Below are 18,482 nucleotides of genomic sequence, written 5' to 3' on the forward strand. Positions count from 1 at the left end.
AATGTTATTTTTGTTTTCTCCCCCAGGCGTCCTTGCTGGCCATGACAACAGAGTCAGCTGCTTAGGAGTTACTGATGATGGCATGGCTGTAGCTACAGGATCTTGGGACAGTTTTCTCAGAATCTGGAATTAATCTGGCAGGCCACACACACACACACACAGACACGCACACCTTCTCCACCGAGATCTGGAGAGATCAATGCTGCAGCCTATTGCTGTGAAATAACATTTCTACCTTGTATTTACAGGTGAAATTTTTCTACTCACTGATTTATTGCATAAATAGGCTTTCTGTAAATGAAATATATATAAATATATATATAAAATCAAGCGAAGTCGTGGGTGGGAGAAATTGGTGACTTGGGGTGGGGAACAGGACATAACGTTTATGGTTGACAGAAGCTAAAAGAGCCAGTCCATCTTGGGTTTGGCTTGGCTATATTTCCTGGAGGGATTTCTGTTTGTGCCTATCCCGGCTAATTCTGTACTTTTTTTTTTTGTACATAACTGAATATACACATAGCAGCCAATCATGTAACATTTTGTCTGTAAGTAAAGAAATAATGTTCGCCATTTTTTTTAAGAAACTGCATTTATATAGCTCTACATTTAATCTGAGATGTCTCTTTCCTCCTGAGTTCTGCGGCGGATCAACTTAGATTGCTGTTTTGATATGTTTTTATTTCCCCACCCCCAAGTGAATTTACTGTAGATAAAGTGTGAAGTTATTGAGCTGTTTGTGGATTTTATAACGGGAAGTGTTTGAATTACTGCTTGATCTGTCTTTGTTTCTATCCGTTTTAAAAAACAACAACAGGCGAGAAGGCCCTGACGACTTCTTGCGACACCTAGCGCCTTACTTGCTTGTTGACCAGTTTGTTTAAATTGGCGGTTTGATCCTATTTGCCTGTGGACCCTGGCTAGTCCATTGGCAGTCGGGGGGGTTCTAAACACCAGGGGGTTAAATAGGTCATCAGACAGACATTTCACAAACTAGAACTGAAATATTTTGGTCTGCAGACTATATGAGCTTCCTTCCAGCAGCCTCTAAAATTTGGATCAGCGTGTAAGTTGAGGGACTGAGGCTGAAAAACTGCTGAGCTAATCGTTTGTTTTTATTGGAGCACTTGTAAATGGGAAGTTTTGACCTACTATAAAATCATCAGCCTCTACAGTCTGTATAAGGTTGAGCCACTTTCTAGCAAAGATGCTGTTTCTCATGGGATCGTACCACTCCAAGTCCATGTGGGGGCATAACGCTGTTCTGAAGGCAGCTCCTCTCACATTCAATCTCGTTCTCCTGTACAATCCACAGGTTGATCTGTTTGTCAGCTTGAAAACATCCACCTGATGTTTTGCACATGGGGAGAAATGATAAGAGCGGGAGTGCATTCAAGCATTCTTCCAACCTTGGGATTTGTGTGCTAGCATAAGTCTTGGCTCTTAGAACCTTCTGCTCAGTTGCACCGATCAGCCGCTCTAGGAAAGGCTGAAAGCTCATTCTAATACTGCCAAGTTACCCAGACATTCCACAGCAGAACAGAGTTGCCTTTTATGTGTGCCTGTCCCAGAAACGGCATGACGTTAAATGCTCTTTGGGCGGGTGCTCTTGATGGGAGTTGGAGTCCAGGAATATCTGGAGGTCCACAGGTTCCCTGAACTTGGGCATTTATTTCCTTTTGTCTTCATCTCTCTCTCTAGAACATTTCATCCCAGTTAATCCTGATCCATTAATTGCTACAGTTTCAGCCTTTAATTGGGAGCCAGGTGTTACGGAAGAGCATCCTAACAAACTGGCCACACTGCCTCCTAAAAAAGTTAAATGTGTGTGAGATGAAGTTCACCCAGTCACAGCTCATAAGAACTGTTATACAGCAAAGGGTTAGAAATAGCTTTTAAAAATAAAAATAAATCACTGGAATCAATTTATGGTGCTGGTAAAAAAAATGTGCCTGTGCTTATAATCAATTAAGTGAATCACACTCTTCTGGAAATATTAAAAGAGTGGACACGGGAGGTAGATCCTTGGTTGTCTTCTCATTGTGCACACAGTATCAGAAGATGCAATTTTACATTGCTGTTACGTGCCCATTTCTCAAAGTGTGGGGTAAGAGGAGCTTTTAAAACAATTCCAATTCTGTTGGCAAATATCAGGAGCTGTCGACATTAAAACAGTCTCGCAGCTGAGCCATCTGTTTTGGCAAGTTTCAGCTGAATTTTTAATCGCTCATTCCAGCCTTTCGAGTTGCCCTGGTTTACAACAGTAAAAGTGCCAATTCATGTGCCAAGCATAGTGGATTTAGTAGGGGTAAAAAAGACACTACTACATTGTGATTTTTCAGGAATTTGCTCCTCCGCACACTAACAAACCTATTGTCTGTATAGGACCAAATTCACAAGCGCCACTCATATTTTCATGTGGATCAGAGAGCATAGGGGTCAAGTAATGTTTCAGGATTTATATTATTTTTCTTTGCATGCTCAGGCAGTCACTCTGAACTGTGTACAAACTGTGTACAAACCTCCCTTGTTACAACAAACACAAGCCACCTTTTGAATTGACCTTAAGACTGACTTGCGCTTGTAAAACTAATGCAGTCCTTGAATTGAAAAGTGAAATACAGTAGCTCCAGAAAAGCTTTGAAATTGAGAATGGATGGGCCAGTGAGCCAAGCAAGCTGGCAGATATTGTTACATAGCCGCTTCTGCTTTGTGCCAGTTAAGGGGTGCGGCGGCTTATACTCATGTATTAGAATGCATGTATTAGTGACCCTGGGCATGGATACCTGTGGAAATGTCTTGTTTATAGATGAGGCTGTATGCCTGGAGTCCCCAACATGGTGCTCATGGGCATCATGGTACACGAACCCTTTGTATCTGCCAAGGACCCTTACGCCTCTAAAAATATTATTTTTTAAATTATTTTTCTTCCCTTGCCTACTTTTTTTCGTGTCATTGGGCAGGGTGGTTCTGAGCATCCTTGGTTTTTCCTCTGTGAAATGAGTATTTTGTGATGCCCATGATTTCCCAAGTACAATTTGTGAGAGTTACAGATCAGTGGAGTATTTTGCAGGTTTGCATGTGGTTCTTAGAAGCTTCCACTCCCATCTGCCTGGAACTAATGGGGATTTATATTCCAAAACACCTGGATGGCACCAGATTTCTCAAGGCTGCCCCACAGATATAAACGGTTTCATCTTAAGTCGAAACTGAGCTGCCTTCTGTGCCCTTGACTTGTAACAAAAGCATTGCACTGCTGTTCTTCAGTGTTTCTGGTACCAAGGGCACTTTTTTCTTTTTGCATGTGTGTACATTGTGCATGGCTGAAGGCAACTGCACAACTGTGGAGTTTTGATGGGAATTTTCCTTATTTGTAGCGTTTTGGACTTTGTTGCACAGAGTGCTCACATCCGCTTTACAAAATGAACGTGGCGTTTGTTGGTATAGACCACCCCTATTGATTTAGCTAGATGTCCCAAGTCGCTATTCTCCTAGCACCGTTCAGGTTGGACACAGCTTGAAATGAACAGAATATAGGCAAGAGGCAGAGCTGTTTCCTAATGTTCCTTCTGTTTGTTTTAGTGGGGCTTGTTCAGAGAAAGGGGCAGTCGTGCCGTGGGTTTGCTAGCTGTGGCCTATGTTAAGCTGTCAAAAGGCTATTGCTAGGCCAATTACAGGATTACTCTGGTTTCCAGCAACACAAGGAATGTAGTATATTTGAAATATTTGCATTCCTATTTGGGTTCAAGTTCATGATTTGAGTACTGCTAGCTGAACTTGGCATCTGAACACTGGAAGTACACCCTTACCTGTAAGGGGTCCGTCATTTTCGCCTCTGTGTTCTTGGCTGTTCTGTGGCTTACTTTAGCAGGAGGATCAGCATCTTTAGGGCAGATTTTTCAACCCCTTGTTCCTTACTACAATTTCTTGCACAATTTTACCTGCCAGCTACATCCATGGTGGCCTCCACTCGCATGTATTGCACTAAATGATGTGGAGTGGAGCAGCGATTTGCCACGTGGATATGCCAACTGCTGTCATGAGTTTATATTTCAAAAGTGAAATCGCTTTCCACCTATTGAGCCAAGCCTTGGGGTGAGCCACAATATGTGTGAATCAGCCAGCCTCCGTCTTCTAAGAGAACCAAGGGTGTCTAGCTCATATGAGCATCCCAGGTTGAGTCAAGGGTTTGAGCATTTTTTTCTCCAAAGAGAAAGGTTGCCCGTGAATTGGCAATGTTACGTTTCCTGATATGAAACATCTGCTGCACTGCATGAAATGAAAATCACTCCTGGTCTTGCCCCACTGCAAAGTTCCATATTAATTCAGAGCACAGCCAAAACATTCTGAGTGTTTCCTCTGCCCTTTCTCCCCATCTCCCACCAGACCAGCCTTTCTCAACCTGCGGGTCCCCAGATGTTGCTGAACTACAACTCCCATCACCCCTAGCTAGCAAGGCCAGAGCTCAGGGATGATGGGAGTTGTAGTCCAACAACATCTGGGGACCCACCGGTTGAGAACCGCTGCACTAGACTTTATGTGCTGCTGTTGTTCAGATGTCAGCATGACTAGGTCATTTTCGGTTGTTGCTTTCAAGGGGTTTGTGCATCAGAGTGACTGCCAGTAGCATTTCATAGAATCATAAAACATTGAGTTGGAAGGGATCCAGGGGTCATCTAGTCCAACCCCCTGCAATGCAGGAATCTCAGCTAAAGCATCCATGACAGATGGCCCGTAGAAATAACACAGCTGGGATCAAGGGTGCCAACAAATGAAAACTGGCCACCATTTAACAACAGTTCAAAGACATCCCATCCTGTCTGGCGGCCCCAGTTGCCTGGAAAGCATCCGTAGGCTTCGGTCATGGGGCAAGCCAAGCCAGGGCCCAGAGTGCCTCCCAGTTCTCTGTGGCTGCAATAGGGCTTGCCATGTGAACACGGTCTACAGCCAGCCAAATCCTCTGTCTGTGGGTGGGACCCAAAGTCGTGCATTTGCGGTGGGGCTTCTTAAACGTTCTCCCTCCCTACTGAGCAGATAGCCCTGAATGTTGGGTTGGGAGAAGGATCTTAAACGCCATTGGCTGCAGCTGGGAGGGAAAATAGCCAGTGCTCCCTCTTTGGGATCCCGGTCCTTAGGTAGAAATGTCCAGTGGCTGTCTCTGACCTTGGAAGTTCAGGGTCTCTGTGTTACGCCTCCTATCTTGGTCTGGCATGCATGCTGCCCGAACAACTTCTTCCATGTTTGGGGCACTTGCATGCCATGGTCTTTTTCTTTCTCAAGTCAGTTACTGATTGTAAAATACACGCAAGACTGTTAAAAATGCTCGATGATGTTACGGTGAGTACGTGAACAGTATTACTAATGACTTATAAATGATGATTATTTTTTTATATGTGCCTGACGTTTCTCGTGCCACACGACGTTCGGTTTTGACTAAATGTGGGCATCTTAAAGAGACGGTTCAAGCCTTTGCTTTTACAACACAATGGTGCTCTTTCTTTCCTCTTCACGGCAACGCATCTCGCCATGTGTATATTCGCATAGCCATCCAAAGGAACTGCATCCGTTTTCAGAAATGAATGGGGTTTTTCCCGCTCTAACGACTTGCTTCAACCTTTTCACATCCAGGGTGTGTGTGCACAGTGGTTTGGTGTATGTGTGTGGTTCTCTCTTTTTACCTTGCTGCCAGCTTCTTTTGAGGAAAAAACACACCTTCCAAAACATTTCCAGGTGCCAAGTGATTCTGCACCGCCTTTTGGATTGTGTATTCAGACAGTCTTAAAAATTATTTTATTTAACCTAATTAAAAAAGAAGAGTGCAGGGACTTGTGCCATTTGTTCTTCTAACAGTGCTGTTGTATAAAGACTTCCCTGTGGATTAAAAAATAAAAAAATCACTTGCTATGAATTGTTTATATTCCTGCCTCCCCCCCCCCACTATAACAAACCTTTCCTTTGTATTTGTACAGTGGTTCTGTGAAAGATGTTACCCTGACTTGATATTGTAACCAATAAACCGCTTTTAACTAGGATTTCTCTGCCTGCAATGGTTCATTTTCCTTCCTTCTCTCTTCCTTCTTTGGAAATATGAGTTAATATGGGACATGGCTGTATAATACTTACACCTCTTTCCTTATGTTCAGAACCATTTTTTATATGCCTAAGCATCTGATCTGTTACATGTTGTTGTTTAGTTGTTTAGTCGTGTCCAACTCTTCGTGACCCCATGGACCAGAGCACGCCAGGCCCTCCTGTCTTCCACTGCCTCCCACAGTTTGGTCAGACTCATGTTTGTAGCTTTGAGAACACCGTCCAACCATCTCGTCCTCTGTCGTCCCCTTCTCCTTGTGCCCTCCATCTTTCCCAGCATCAGGGTCTTTTCCAGGGAGTCTTCTCTTCTCATGAGGTGGCCAAAGTATTGGAGCCTCAGCTTCAGGATCTGTCCTTCCAGTGAGCACTCAGAGCTGATCTCCTTAAGAATGGATAGGTTTGATCTTCTTGCAGTCCATGGGACTCTCAAGAGTCTCCTCCAGCACCATAATTCAAAAGTATCAATTCTTCGGCAGTCAGCCTTCTTGATGGTCCAGCTCTCACTTCCATACATCACTACTGGGATCTGTTACATAACTACCATATATACTGGGGTAGCTGCAAAGAAGTGTGAGTAAACTTTGCTCAGACAGTGGAGCTTGTCTGCTTCTGTAAAGGCCATTGCCAGGGGACCCACCGAAACAGTATGGGACACTGGAAAGAGGGGAGATACTGCCAGAATTGAGGGAGGCTGCCTTTCATATATGATTCCCCCCCCCCCTCCAATCTTGCCTATATAGCTGATAAAATGCAATGAGCAAAACTGTTTGCTTGATTTATTAGCTGCCTAGTATAAAAACCACTTCAAGGCAGCAAAAGGTGGAAAGGTATCACAAAATATTTGGCATCAGAAATTATTAGATATCTAAATTGTCCCGAGATAGTGGTTTAGAAGGTAATAAATTGACTGTAATAATAGACATGGGAAGAATTAATGTGTGTGCACATATATATATCTCCATATAAATTATGCACATGTGCATACTACATTTTGAAATGAGCATTCTAGAAATGGTCAAATTCCATTTTAAAACAAGTTAGTCCCAGCTTAAACTAAATCACTGTAAGGTCTTAAAAGTGTGTTCTAGACTGTCTTCTATAGAAGCCTTCTCAATCTTGGCTGTGATCAAACACTATAATTTTTTGCCTGTGGCTCCAGCATAAATCCTTTTGTGATACATGACCACTGGAATTACACAGGGCAGTAATGTAAAGTGAAATCCTAATAATCTGTCACCAGTGCTCTTGAATTCCCATCACAAACTAACTTGAAAGTGTGGAAGATGCAGAATGTTAAACATCACATTTGATTTTGGACAACCAATATGACCATTCTGTTTTACTTAGAATTAAGTAAGAATTAAGTTTCCCTTAAAGAAGTAGAAATTACAGATTAAATCTTATTAACAAGAACAGTCTCTCTGGATCAACCAATATTCTTTTTGGTTAGATGAGCTTTAGATTAGCAGCTCAATTTTAGCTACAGCAACAATTAAGCTTGGGCCTAGACTACATATTGTGAAATACTAGAACGAGTTTGGTGGTTCCTGCACAGATATCTAGATCTGCAGTAGCTGAAACCTTGCTGGAAGAGGCACCTCATTCAAGTGGAGAAATCCTATTAAGAAAATTGTTGAGCTTCCGCAGCTGAAGCAGAGGGCGAGAGCTATTACTTGACTGCAGAAGGCTAAAATCATTTCAGGACACTTCACTACCAAAGAAGTCTAGAAGTTTATTTAGTTAGGACTTCCAACAATAAAGTGATAATCTTGGGAGGAAAATACCAATTGCAGTGAGGTTTTTAATTTCCCCTTTGAGCCTTCGCAGTTTAGAGAGCAGAATTCTCCCAACGTGTCATATCTTCATACATACAGCCAGCAAAGAAACATGGAACGACATGTATGACAACAGTGAATGAAGAAAGCAGCTACTGAGTGAGTAGCTTTCAAATTCGTTGTGTTACTTGGCCAACATAAATACCTACAAAAATGTGCCATAACAAAAGATGTGTGTAAGTCTATCCGTTGTTTTTTGAGAATCGTAGACCTTAAATAGCTGCAATCTGTACAGTTCATGGTGTCGTTTTAGTTTCACATTCATCAAATGTTAAAAATCCTTCTGGCTGCATTCACAATGAAACACACCCACCCACCACCCACTTCAAGCAGGAGAATCGTGTCAGACATTTCAGTGCACCAGAGTAAAAATACAAGAGTGAACCTCAATTTTTTTTTTTGCTAAACAAAAGTCTCTACCAACCCAGCAGTTTTATTAGCCCTTCCTGAGCAGTGGATTTTCGTGTTCAAGCAACACTACAAAAACACGGGCTCTTTTACAACTAAGTTCTCCTTTTTGGTTTTAAAAAAACATGCATATTTTGTAACTGTACCTAAAAGAAAGAAAAAACTTCCGCGCCAGCTTCACTCATAATAAACAGTTCATCCGTTTCAAACGCATTACTCAAAGATCACTTCTAGGAGCAACTGAAACTTCTGCATTTCTTTTTTGTAAAATGCACTGACCGAAAATTGTCATGGGAAGACGGGTATCAAAAAGCAGGAGAGCCCCTTGATTATGCAGATGAGACATCCCTAACCTGGTGCCCCCCTCTCTAGATGCTTTGGGTAAGCAACTCGCATCATTCAGTGCAACCATGGTAGATTGAAGCAGCTGGAGCAGGCATAGGCAAACTTGGCCCTCCAGATGTTTTGGGACTACAATTCCCATCATCCCTGACCACTGGTCCTGTTAGCTAGGGAACATGGGAGTTGTAGGCCAAAAAACATCTGGAGGGCAGAGGTTGAGGAAGCCTGAGCTGGAGGCAACATCAGGTTGTAGGTCCTGATGCAGACCATCATTGAGGTCCTAACTGAACCACCATCAGCAAAAGAGTCCGTGTGCAATAAAGACCACTCTGCTTATGCAGTTGCCCCCTTAACAGAATAGTCTTGATGCTTTTCAGGGTCTTAAAAGAGCGTTAATCTTGGGCATGCAGCCTGAAATTAAATGCTTGGCCTGGGCCAGGCAAATAGAATGAATTATGGACTTCCAGACACCTCAAAACTAGGCACCCTTATTCTAGCTTCATACGCATGACATCGCTTTGGTTTTCAAGAACTACCATTGGGTCAAAAGGACGTATGCCATCACTGAAAAGGGTGTTTCTCCAGAACAGTTCTCTGAGCTAAGCCATGTTCTTCTCTACAAACAAAGTTGCTAGCTAATCTTGACTGAGAAGGTCTAATTACCAGGGCATTAAAGCTTTAAGAGCATGACAAATAAAATTTGACAGTCTTAGTCCCTTTCAACAGAATGGGAAATCCAGAGTTATGCCTAATGCTCAGCCATAGTGATTGTCTCTGCACTCAAACTTCGTAAATCCCTTTGGAAATCTGTCACCACAATACTTCAGCTCTGTAACAAGAGTCCTGGAAAAAGCCAGCAGCGCACATTCCCACAGAGAATTCCAGCTAATACAAGACTTTGACACAGGATTAGGGGTGAATTCACTCTATTCTCTTCCTGGATGCCAGAAAGAGGGGGGCTGTCCTTTAGGCAAACACTAATACAAAATACTAGATAGGTCTGCTAGTTTTATTATTTTTACACTGCCAAATAATTTTCTGTACGCACCAGTAAATATAAATTATTTCTCTTTCTAAGAAAAGATGCAAAAGGATTCAATCAGTGGTAATACTGCTTCGCTCCTCTAACTCTCAGGCACAGTTCATTTTCTAAGCATCAAAAGAGCCAGGCAGCAACTGGGAAAGTAGAATAAAGGGGGCTTGAAAAATTCATGTGACTTTGCAGGGATGGGAAGTAGTGTCATCTTGTAAATTCCACCTGGAGCAGCCAAAAAGTACGAGGCCTTCTCTTCATTTCTTTTTATGGAGAAAATCCTTTGTAAAACAGTCAAACTCATCTTCAAGGCGGACAGCTTTTTTCCTACGAAAAAAAAGAGGGAAAATATGTGTGGCAGCAGCACATTACTTTTCAGAAATCATTTCTGAGGATACTTACTCCGTTCCACTGAAAAAGTATTCACAGTAGCTTACTAAAGTTAACACATACCGCGCGCACTGCACAATGTAAAAACTTAAAATCAAAAACCGTACGCCCAAAGTCGTGCTTCCCATATGCATCTATTTGGCCACTGTGAGTATAGGGTGGAATCTAAAGGTAAAGGTAAAGGTACCCCTGCCCGTACGGGCCAGTCTTGCCAGACTCTAGGGTTGTGCGCCCATCTCACTCAAGAGGCCGGGGGCCAGCGCTGTCCGGAGACACTTCCGGGTCACGTGGCCAGCGTGACAAGCTGCATCTGGTGAGCCAGCACAGCACACGGAAACGCCATTTACCTTCCCGCCAGTAAGCGGTCCCTATTTATCTACTTGCACCCGGGGGTGCTTTCGAACTGCTAGGTTGGCAGGTGCTGGGACCGAGCAGCGGGAGCGCACTCCACTGCGGGGATTCGAACCGCCGACCTTTCGATCGGCAAGCCCTAGGCGCTGAGGCTTTTACCCACAGCGCCACCCGCGTCCCATTAGGGTGGAATCTACACACACATAAAAAAACGCTGTGAAAGAGCTTTTAAAAAAAAACATTTTGAAAAATACATTGAATTTAGCATAGCTCGCTGTCACCATCTAGTGTCAAATTTGTATATTGCACTTCACATTTAAAATGTTTTATTTGCAGCTGTGTAGATGAGTCCATGGGTGCTGGACTAGATGGGCCATTGGCCTGATCCAAATAGAATAGTATCATAGAGTTGGAAGGGACCCTAAGGATCTAGTCCAACCCTCTGCAATGCAAGAATATGGGAATCAAATGTGCAACCCTTCACTGCACAACCAGGGTGGTATTCAACTAAGCTTTACTCACGAGTTTTTCAAAAAGTAAAAAAGACCCTCCTGGTACACCCCCCCCCAAAAAAGCTCAACAACTATGTGCAATGACAATGGGTAGATCAGGGATCAGCAAACCTTTTCAGCAGGGGGCCGGTCTACTGTCCCTCAGACCTTGTGGGGGGCCGGACTATTTTTTTTTTTTTTGGGGGGGGGGAAATGAACGAATTCCTATGCTCCACAAATAACCCACAGGTGCATTTTAAATAAAAGGACACATTCTACTATGCCAGTGTGGTGTAGTGGTTAAGAGCGGTAGACTCGTAATCTGGTGAACCGGGTTCGCGTCTCCGCTCCTCCACATGCAGCTGCTGGGTGACCTTGGGCTAGTCACCTTCTCTGAAGTCTCTCAGCCCCACTCACCTCACAGAGTGTTTGTTGTGGGGGAGGAAGGGAAAGGAGAATGTTAGCCGCTTTGAGACTCCTTCGGGTAGTGATAAAGCGGGATATCAAATCCAAACTCCTTCTTTTCTTCTACTCATATAAAAACACGCCGATTCCGGGACTGTCCGTGGGCCATATTTAGAAGGCGATTGGGCCGGATCCGGACCCCAGGCCTTAGTTTGCCTACCCATGGGGTAGATCATTCCCAGTTTTATAATATTGGGAGTAGATCGCAGTCTCTACAGAGTTGTATGTGCCTGCTCTAGACCTATCGCCAATATTGCTTCAAGGCACAGCCATGAGATTATGACGCCCCTCAAGGCCAAAGTGAAGCAGTCATTTCATTTCATGGCTGCTCAATTCAATAGCTGGGCCCAGTCACTGCAGAAACAGCCCCCCCTGCGGCTATTTACCGTAGATGCTTTGAGTGGTTCTGGATTTTCTCCAGCTGAGCAATCTCTTTGGACAACCTTGTAATCTCTTCTTCCAGGTTCCTCTCCGTGATGTCAACTTGCTGGCACAGGCGAGCAAAAGTCATGGCCATTTCCCTGAAAGAGAAATCCGGAAAGCCCAGGTCCGCCGATTTGTTCAACCCTGGAGGCTCCGAGGGGGAAACGGCAATGAGATGTCCCCATCCCCGCCCCAACTTCCTGCCATATGCATAGATGACCAAGCGCTCAAGGGGGAGACCTCTACCTCTTCTTTTTGACATATGTTATACAGAAGAACAGGGAAACCCTGAAATGTGGCTCTCATTTTGGTCCTGCCAACGTGTCACTTTCAACCAGTAGTTCCCAAAGTGAGAAGTACTGCCCCCTGGGGTTCTGGAGGTGGAATTACCTAGAGGGATGCTGAGGGGCAAAGGTGGGCAGGGGGTTCTGGAGGTGTAAATTACTATCAGATTTTGAAAAGCTGGTACCACTGGATCAATTTAATCACATGCTGAAAGGTCTCTTTACCAAGGGATCACTGTGGAGAGGATGAGAAATGAGTTGGGATGAGCCACAGTAGCTTCATCCAGAAACTTTCAGGATAGGGCAGGTGGGAATTAATAATAATAATAATAATTATTAATAATTATAATTATACCCCGCCCATCTGGCTGGGTTTCCCCAGCCACTCTGGGCGGCTTCCAACAAAATATTAAAAATACAATAAAACATCAGATGTTAAAAACTTCCCTAAACAAAGCTGAGTCACAGGCTCTTTCAGGGACCTAACAACAGTTTCTCTATAAAAACCACTCCGTCCTTTGCATTGCAACACCCGGCCACCCCTTCCAGTTGCCTTGCAGAGATCCCCTTTGAGGAAACTGCTGAGACGGCCCTACAACTTCGCTCCTCTGGATGAGAAGCCCAAGTTACGGAAACAGACAAGACGTACTGTTGCACCTGATGGCTGCAGTTTGCGCTGGTGAAGCTGACGATCATCTGAAGCTTCTCCGTGGCGTAGTTGACAAACTGCTGCTTGAAGGCTCGCTCTTTGGCTTTGGTCGTCCAAGTGAGCCTCTCGTAGAGATACAGAAGCCCATATAAACTCAGGGAGAGGGAGATGACCTTCCAGCCAACCGTTCTCCAAACCTGGAAGAGGAACACCAGGGTCAGAATTTGAGCAGGATCTATCTAATAATGCGGGACGCGGGTGGCGCTGTGGGTTAAAGCCACAGTGCCTAGGACTTGCCAATCAAAAGGTTGGCGGTTTGAATCCCCGCGGCGGGGTGCGCTCCCGTCGTTCGGTCCCAGCGCCTGCCAACCTAGCAGTTCCAGATTTATGCTGGAGCCACAGGCAAAAAATTATAGAGTTTGATCACAGCTGAGATTGAGAAGGCATGTGGCAAGAAATGGCTAAGGTTTCTATAGAAGACAGTCTAGAACACACTTTTAAGACCTTACAGTGATTATTTAGTTTAAGCTGGGACTAACTTGTTTTATGGGGGACACGGGTGGCGCTGTGGGTAAAACCTCAGTGCCTAGGACTTGCCAATCAAAAGGTCGGCGGTTTGAATCCCCGCGGTGGGGTGCGCTCCCGCCGTTCGGTCCCAGCGCCTGCCAACCTAGCAGTTCGAAAGCACCTTCGGGTGCAAGTAGATAAATAGGGACCGCTAACCAGCAGGAAGGTAAACGGCGTTCCGTGTGCTGTGCTGGCTCACCAGATGCAGCTTGTCACGCTGGCCACGTGACCCGGAAGTGTCTGCGGACAGCGCTGGCTCCTGGCCTATAGAGTGAGATGAGCGCACAACCCTAGAGTCTGGCAAGACTGGCCCGTACGGGCAGGGGTACCTTTACCTTTTATCTAATAATGCAGTGTTTCCTCCAACGTGGGTCCCCAGCTGCTGTTGGGCAACAAATCCCATCATCCCTGACGGCTGGTCCTGCTAGCTAGGGATGATGGAGCAGCTGGAGACCCACGTTTGAGAAACACTGATTTAATGCATCCAGACTAGACTACTGCAATGTGCTCTACAAGAGGGGCTGCCCCTGAAGACTGTTTGGAAGCTACCAGGCTTTGCCTTGCTTTGTCTGTGGCATGGCAGCAGAAGAGACTTTTTATTCACAGTATTATAAATTTATCCGTAACATTTATATCCTGCCCTTGCTACTCACAGGAGCCCAGGAAGACGTGTACATCAGTGATAAAATACAGTTAAAAACAAAGGGTAGGAGTCACCTTTGAGACCCATCAGCAAAAGCCCTGCACAAGGACTTTCACTTGTGCAATGGGGTTTCCCCACCTTCCCCCCGATGTGCTGTAGGGAGAACCCGCTGAATGGCACAGAGAGTGAGGATCGTTCCACCTGGCAAGCTATGATGCTTGTGGAGATGGTACGTTTGTAAGAGCCCAACACAGAATTCCACCCAAAATAAACTCAAGGATCTAAACCATGTTGTTGTTGTTGTTTAGTCATGTCCGACTCTTTGTGACCCCATGGACCAGAGCACGCCAGGCACTCCTGTCTTCCACTGCCTCCCACAGTTTGGTCAAACTCATGTTTGTATCTTCGAGAACACTGTCCAACCATCTCGTCCTCTGTTGTCCCCTTCTACTTGTGCTCTCAATCTTTTCCAACATCAGGGTCTTTTCCAGGGAGTCTTCTCTTCTCATGAGGTGGCCAAAGTACTGGAGCCTCAGCTTCACGATCTGTCCTTCCAGTGAGCACTCAGGGCTGATTTCCTTAAGAATGGAGAGGTTTGATCTTCTTGTAGTCCATGGGACTCTCTAGAGTCTCCTCCAGCACCATAATTCGAAAGCATCAATTCTTTGGCGATCAGCCTTCTTTATGGTCCAGCTCTCACTTCCAAACATCACTACTGGGAAAACCATGGCTTTAACTATACGGACCTTTGTTGGCAAGGTGAAACCATAGTTTGCTTTAAACCAGGGTTTCCCAAACTTGGGTTTCCCAAGCTGTTTTTAGACTGCAATTCCCCATCATTCCTACTCACTGGTCCTGCTAGCTAGGGATGATGGGAGCTGTAGCTCAAAAACAGCTGGAGAGACAGGTTTGGCTTTAAATAGTTCAGTGCAGCATGTGAGCTGGGCCACTGTGCGCTGCTGCACACTTTAGCACTGCTCCCCTGGTTAACAGCCCCCCACGGCACAAAGGATGCCTTAGGCAGAGCACTGCATATACATAATATGGGGAAGTAAGTGGGCAGGCAATTAATCCATCGCCACATGCTGCCCATCCCTAGGTCTGATGCTTTCCCGGGATTTCTCACTACGGTAGAGTTGCGCAGGGTACTCACAAGTCCTCCGACAATGATGACGGTCATGGAGGTCCGGGAGGTCAGCGACGCCAAGTTGGTGACCAACGAGACCATGAGCTCCTCCTGTGATGCATTCTCTGGGGTCAGAGCAGGAGCAGTGGGCGCACAAGGGGTGGAGGCAAGAGAACGAGGGATCTAGGGGCGAAGAACAGAAACTGAGATCCATCTTCCCAGGAGACTAGAACGTGGAGAGCTCGGCTTTAAATAAACAGCTCACGATTAATGTGTTTGTGAGCTACTGTGGGTTGGATGAAACTATTTAATGGTGGAGCATCAGCCTTAAAAAGGGGTTTCAAATAGCTTCAGCAAAGTGCTAAAGTGCAAGCATATTCTGCAGCCAGGCAGTCCAAATTCTGCACTAAGAAAGCAGAATTCTGCAACCTACCTACGTTATTTTGTACACTTTGCTCTGCTGTTTACATAACTGGACACAGCTGATCCCGATGGCACTGGGCAAGTACCAATGTATCTCAAAAGCCAGTTTTAACTTATGATAAATAAATCTTGCACTATTTCCAGAAGAAGTGCAAGCTGAGGCCTCAGAAATTCTGCAGGTTATGGGGCAGAACTAGGGGCTCTGCAGTGTACTGAAGCCCCAGTTTATCTGGCAACCCGCTCAATGCAGAGGTTGCAGCAAGTGCTTCCCACCCAATTTCAAGCACACCTTTGCTGTCATGAGGACTACAAGCTTGCTTTGCAAACTGAAATGCAATAGAGAGACTCGGAAAAAAGTTGGATTCCGTGTCGAGTACCACGTTCCCTGTTTTTTCTGCCCTCTTGACTTGCACGGGTCATAACTTTGCACACAGGGGCTGGGCTAGGGGAGGAGGCCAAAACCTGCCCTGGAATATAAGAACAGAGGAAGCTGGTTCATTCCGAGTCAGAACATTGATCCATCGAGATCAGCATTTTCTCCACTGAAACGGCAACAGCTCTCCAGGGTTTCAGACCAGGTGACAATCCCAACCTTGCCCGAAAAATGCCAGGGATAGTCCGTGGGACCTTCTGCATTCAGAGCAGATGATCTATCACTGAGCTCCCCAAAGGTCTGGCAGGAATTGCCTGCCAAACGGTATAACTCCACTCTAAAGGCCTGCAAGGGAGTTGCACATTGGCACTTAGGAGCAGGAAAAGGTCCCACTGTTGCTGTTTGATGCTGTTTTGAACACACACAGGCAGGCAGCTGCCCCGCTAATACAGAGAACAGAGACAGACGCCATAGGTCTCCATTGACACACTGGAGATGCTACTTGCACCCGGTGGATCGGGATCCTTCTGCACAAGCTGAAGCCCCCTAGAAAAACCCTGCGAAGCACTCACTGCAAGAACCGGCTCCGCCACGCCGAGCAGCACCCGGTGAGCGTTTTTGGGGCCCAGGTACCGGCTGACGAGGGCCGTCCAGCCCAGCGAGAACCGGAAAGTGATGTCCTCTTGGAAGTCGGAGCACAGGCTGTTGCAATTCAGGTCGTAGCTGAGGTCAAACTTCCTGCACGGAATCAGCAAGTGGAGCTTGCTCTGGACGTCGGAAGGCAGCAGGGCCTGCAGGCTTTCTGGGAAAGAAAGGAGAGGGGTGAAAGCAGAGCCCAAAGCAGACTCCTCCCACCTGGTGCCCTCCAGTTGCTTTTGACTACAACTCCTATCTATCTGTCCCATTTATATGCCACCTTTTATCTTCCAAGGATCTCAAGGTGGCGTACGTGGTTCTCCTCCCCCCATTTCATCCTCAAAACAATCCTGTGAGGTGGGTTAAGGCTGAGAGATGGTGACTGGTCCAAACTTCATGGCTGACTGAGGATTCGAACACTGCTCACCCAGGTCAGAGTCCAGTACAGTGGTACCTCTGGATGCGAACGGGATCCATTCCGGAGCCCCGTTCGCATCCTGAAGTGAACGCAACCTGCGTCTGTGCGGGTCGCAATTCGCTGCGTCTGCGCATGCGTGTGACGTCATTTTGAGGGTCTGCGCATGTGCGAGCGGCAAAACCCGGAAGTAACGCGCTCCGTTACTTCCAGGTTGCCATGGATCGCAACCCGAAAACGCTCAACCCGAAGCTACTTTAACCTGGGGTATGACTATACTCTAACCATTACACCGCACTCTCTCATGAGCCCCCATCAGCGAATAGTGGACACCCAAGTGACAAAGATAAATAGCTGCTTATCAGAAAGGGGACTGGCAAAAGGAAGGAAGGAAGGAAAAAAGGAAGGAAGGATAAACTAATGAGGCAACCCAGCTGGTGCACAAACTTTGGATATGAAAGACTGTAGTTCGTAAATCTCTGTTCAAATAGATATACAAGAGGTTCTTGGGGGAGGGAGGTGAAAAAGCAGAATTTACGCGTTCCTCTGCATAAATCTTACCTATCATTTCCTGCTGCGACTGACACATAGACTTGTTGACTTCACTGGAGCAACGGTCAGCCAGGTTCCTTCCCAAGCCCTCTTCCAGGTGCTTGTTGAGCTCCTGACATGTCAAAGAGAAAGGAAAGAGTCAGCAGGTGACCTGGCCAAGCTGTAGGGTCTGAAAAGCCGCAATGAGGCAGCAGAGGGCAAGCAAATGACGTGCTGAGCCACCATGTTTGCAAACGCCTCTCAAAACATGAATAGCTGTACAACACAGTTAACTTTTAGTATCGTAGCTGCCTGTGAAGAAACTGCTCACCTCCTGAGCTTCTTCATCTGCATGGGCAGGAGAGAGAAATCAGAAAGCTGCGGGAGGCACCTGCCACCTGGGAGACAGCCTCCCAAAGGCCCCACCTGCCTTCCAGGACATGTCAGTCAAAGGCTCCCCCAGTACAGACTTTGGAGAAACCAGCAGACCAATCAGAGGCCTCTGCCCTCTCCCCTCTTTGCATACTTGAGACTTTGAGTCTCTACATGGCACACTGGGCAATGGTTGGAATGTTAACACTCTTCACAATTTAATGGGCAACTGGCTAGCAGCTTGTCATTAAATTATCTACAGTTTCCCTAACAATGCTTTTAAAACACACACACACACACACACACACACACACACACACACACACAGCACTATTAAAAATATGCCACTGTGTTACATTGCAAGTGCTATCCTGATGTAATGAGTTGCATCCCCATATTTTAAGAACGTTTGGACTGGCTGCAAAACATACAGACTCGATTTTTTTGCGGGTAACAAACACTATTGCCCTCTAACTGATTTCACTAGCACCATGCAAGTTAAGGCAATTGAATTTCAAACACACTCTCTCTCTCCGAATTTCAACACTTTCCAAGGAGTACACACATACACAGAGATGTAGGGGGAATGGAAGGAATATTTTAATTTTATCCCACCCACCCCCCCAAAAAATCAT

The 18,482-nt window shown here is 45.7% G+C and overlaps 2 protein-coding genes across 3 annotated transcripts in view; one reads left to right on the plus strand and one right to left on the minus strand.

Moving 5' to 3' along the window:
* The window catches only part of GNB4 (G protein subunit beta 4), a 40,089-nt gene extending 34,057 nt beyond the window's left edge, over positions 1-6,032 (plus strand). For both annotated transcript variants that reach the window (XM_028731621.2, XM_077929752.1), the window contains exon 10: positions 27-6,032. In XM_028731621.2, the coding sequence (XP_028587454.1) occupies positions 27-133 (107 nt within the window). In that variant the 3' untranslated portion in view covers positions 134-6,032. The remainder of the gene's footprint in view (positions 1-26) is intronic.
* A 1,770-nt stretch (positions 6,033-7,802) lies between these two features.
* MFN1 (mitofusin 1) overlaps positions 7,803-18,482 on the minus strand; it is a 34,252-nt gene continuing 23,572 nt past the window's right edge. The window contains exons 13-18 of the mRNA XM_028731620.2: positions 17,506-17,608; positions 16,466-16,695; positions 15,125-15,280; positions 12,762-12,958; positions 11,792-11,926; positions 7,803-10,035 (exon numbers count right to left, since the gene is read on the minus strand). Of these exons, the coding sequence (XP_028587453.2) occupies positions 9,966-10,035; positions 11,792-11,926; positions 12,762-12,958; positions 15,125-15,280; positions 16,466-16,695; positions 17,506-17,608 (891 nt within the window). The 3' untranslated portion in view covers positions 7,803-9,965. The remainder of the gene's footprint in view (positions 10,036-11,791; positions 11,927-12,761; positions 12,959-15,124; positions 15,281-16,465; positions 16,696-17,505; positions 17,609-18,482) is intronic.

The sequence above is a fragment of the Podarcis muralis genome, chromosome 6 (genome assembly GCF_964188315.1).
Source record: "Podarcis muralis chromosome 6, rPodMur119.hap1.1, whole genome shotgun sequence".
NCBI classification, from domain to species: domain Eukaryota; kingdom Metazoa; phylum Chordata; class Lepidosauria; order Squamata; family Lacertidae; genus Podarcis; species Podarcis muralis.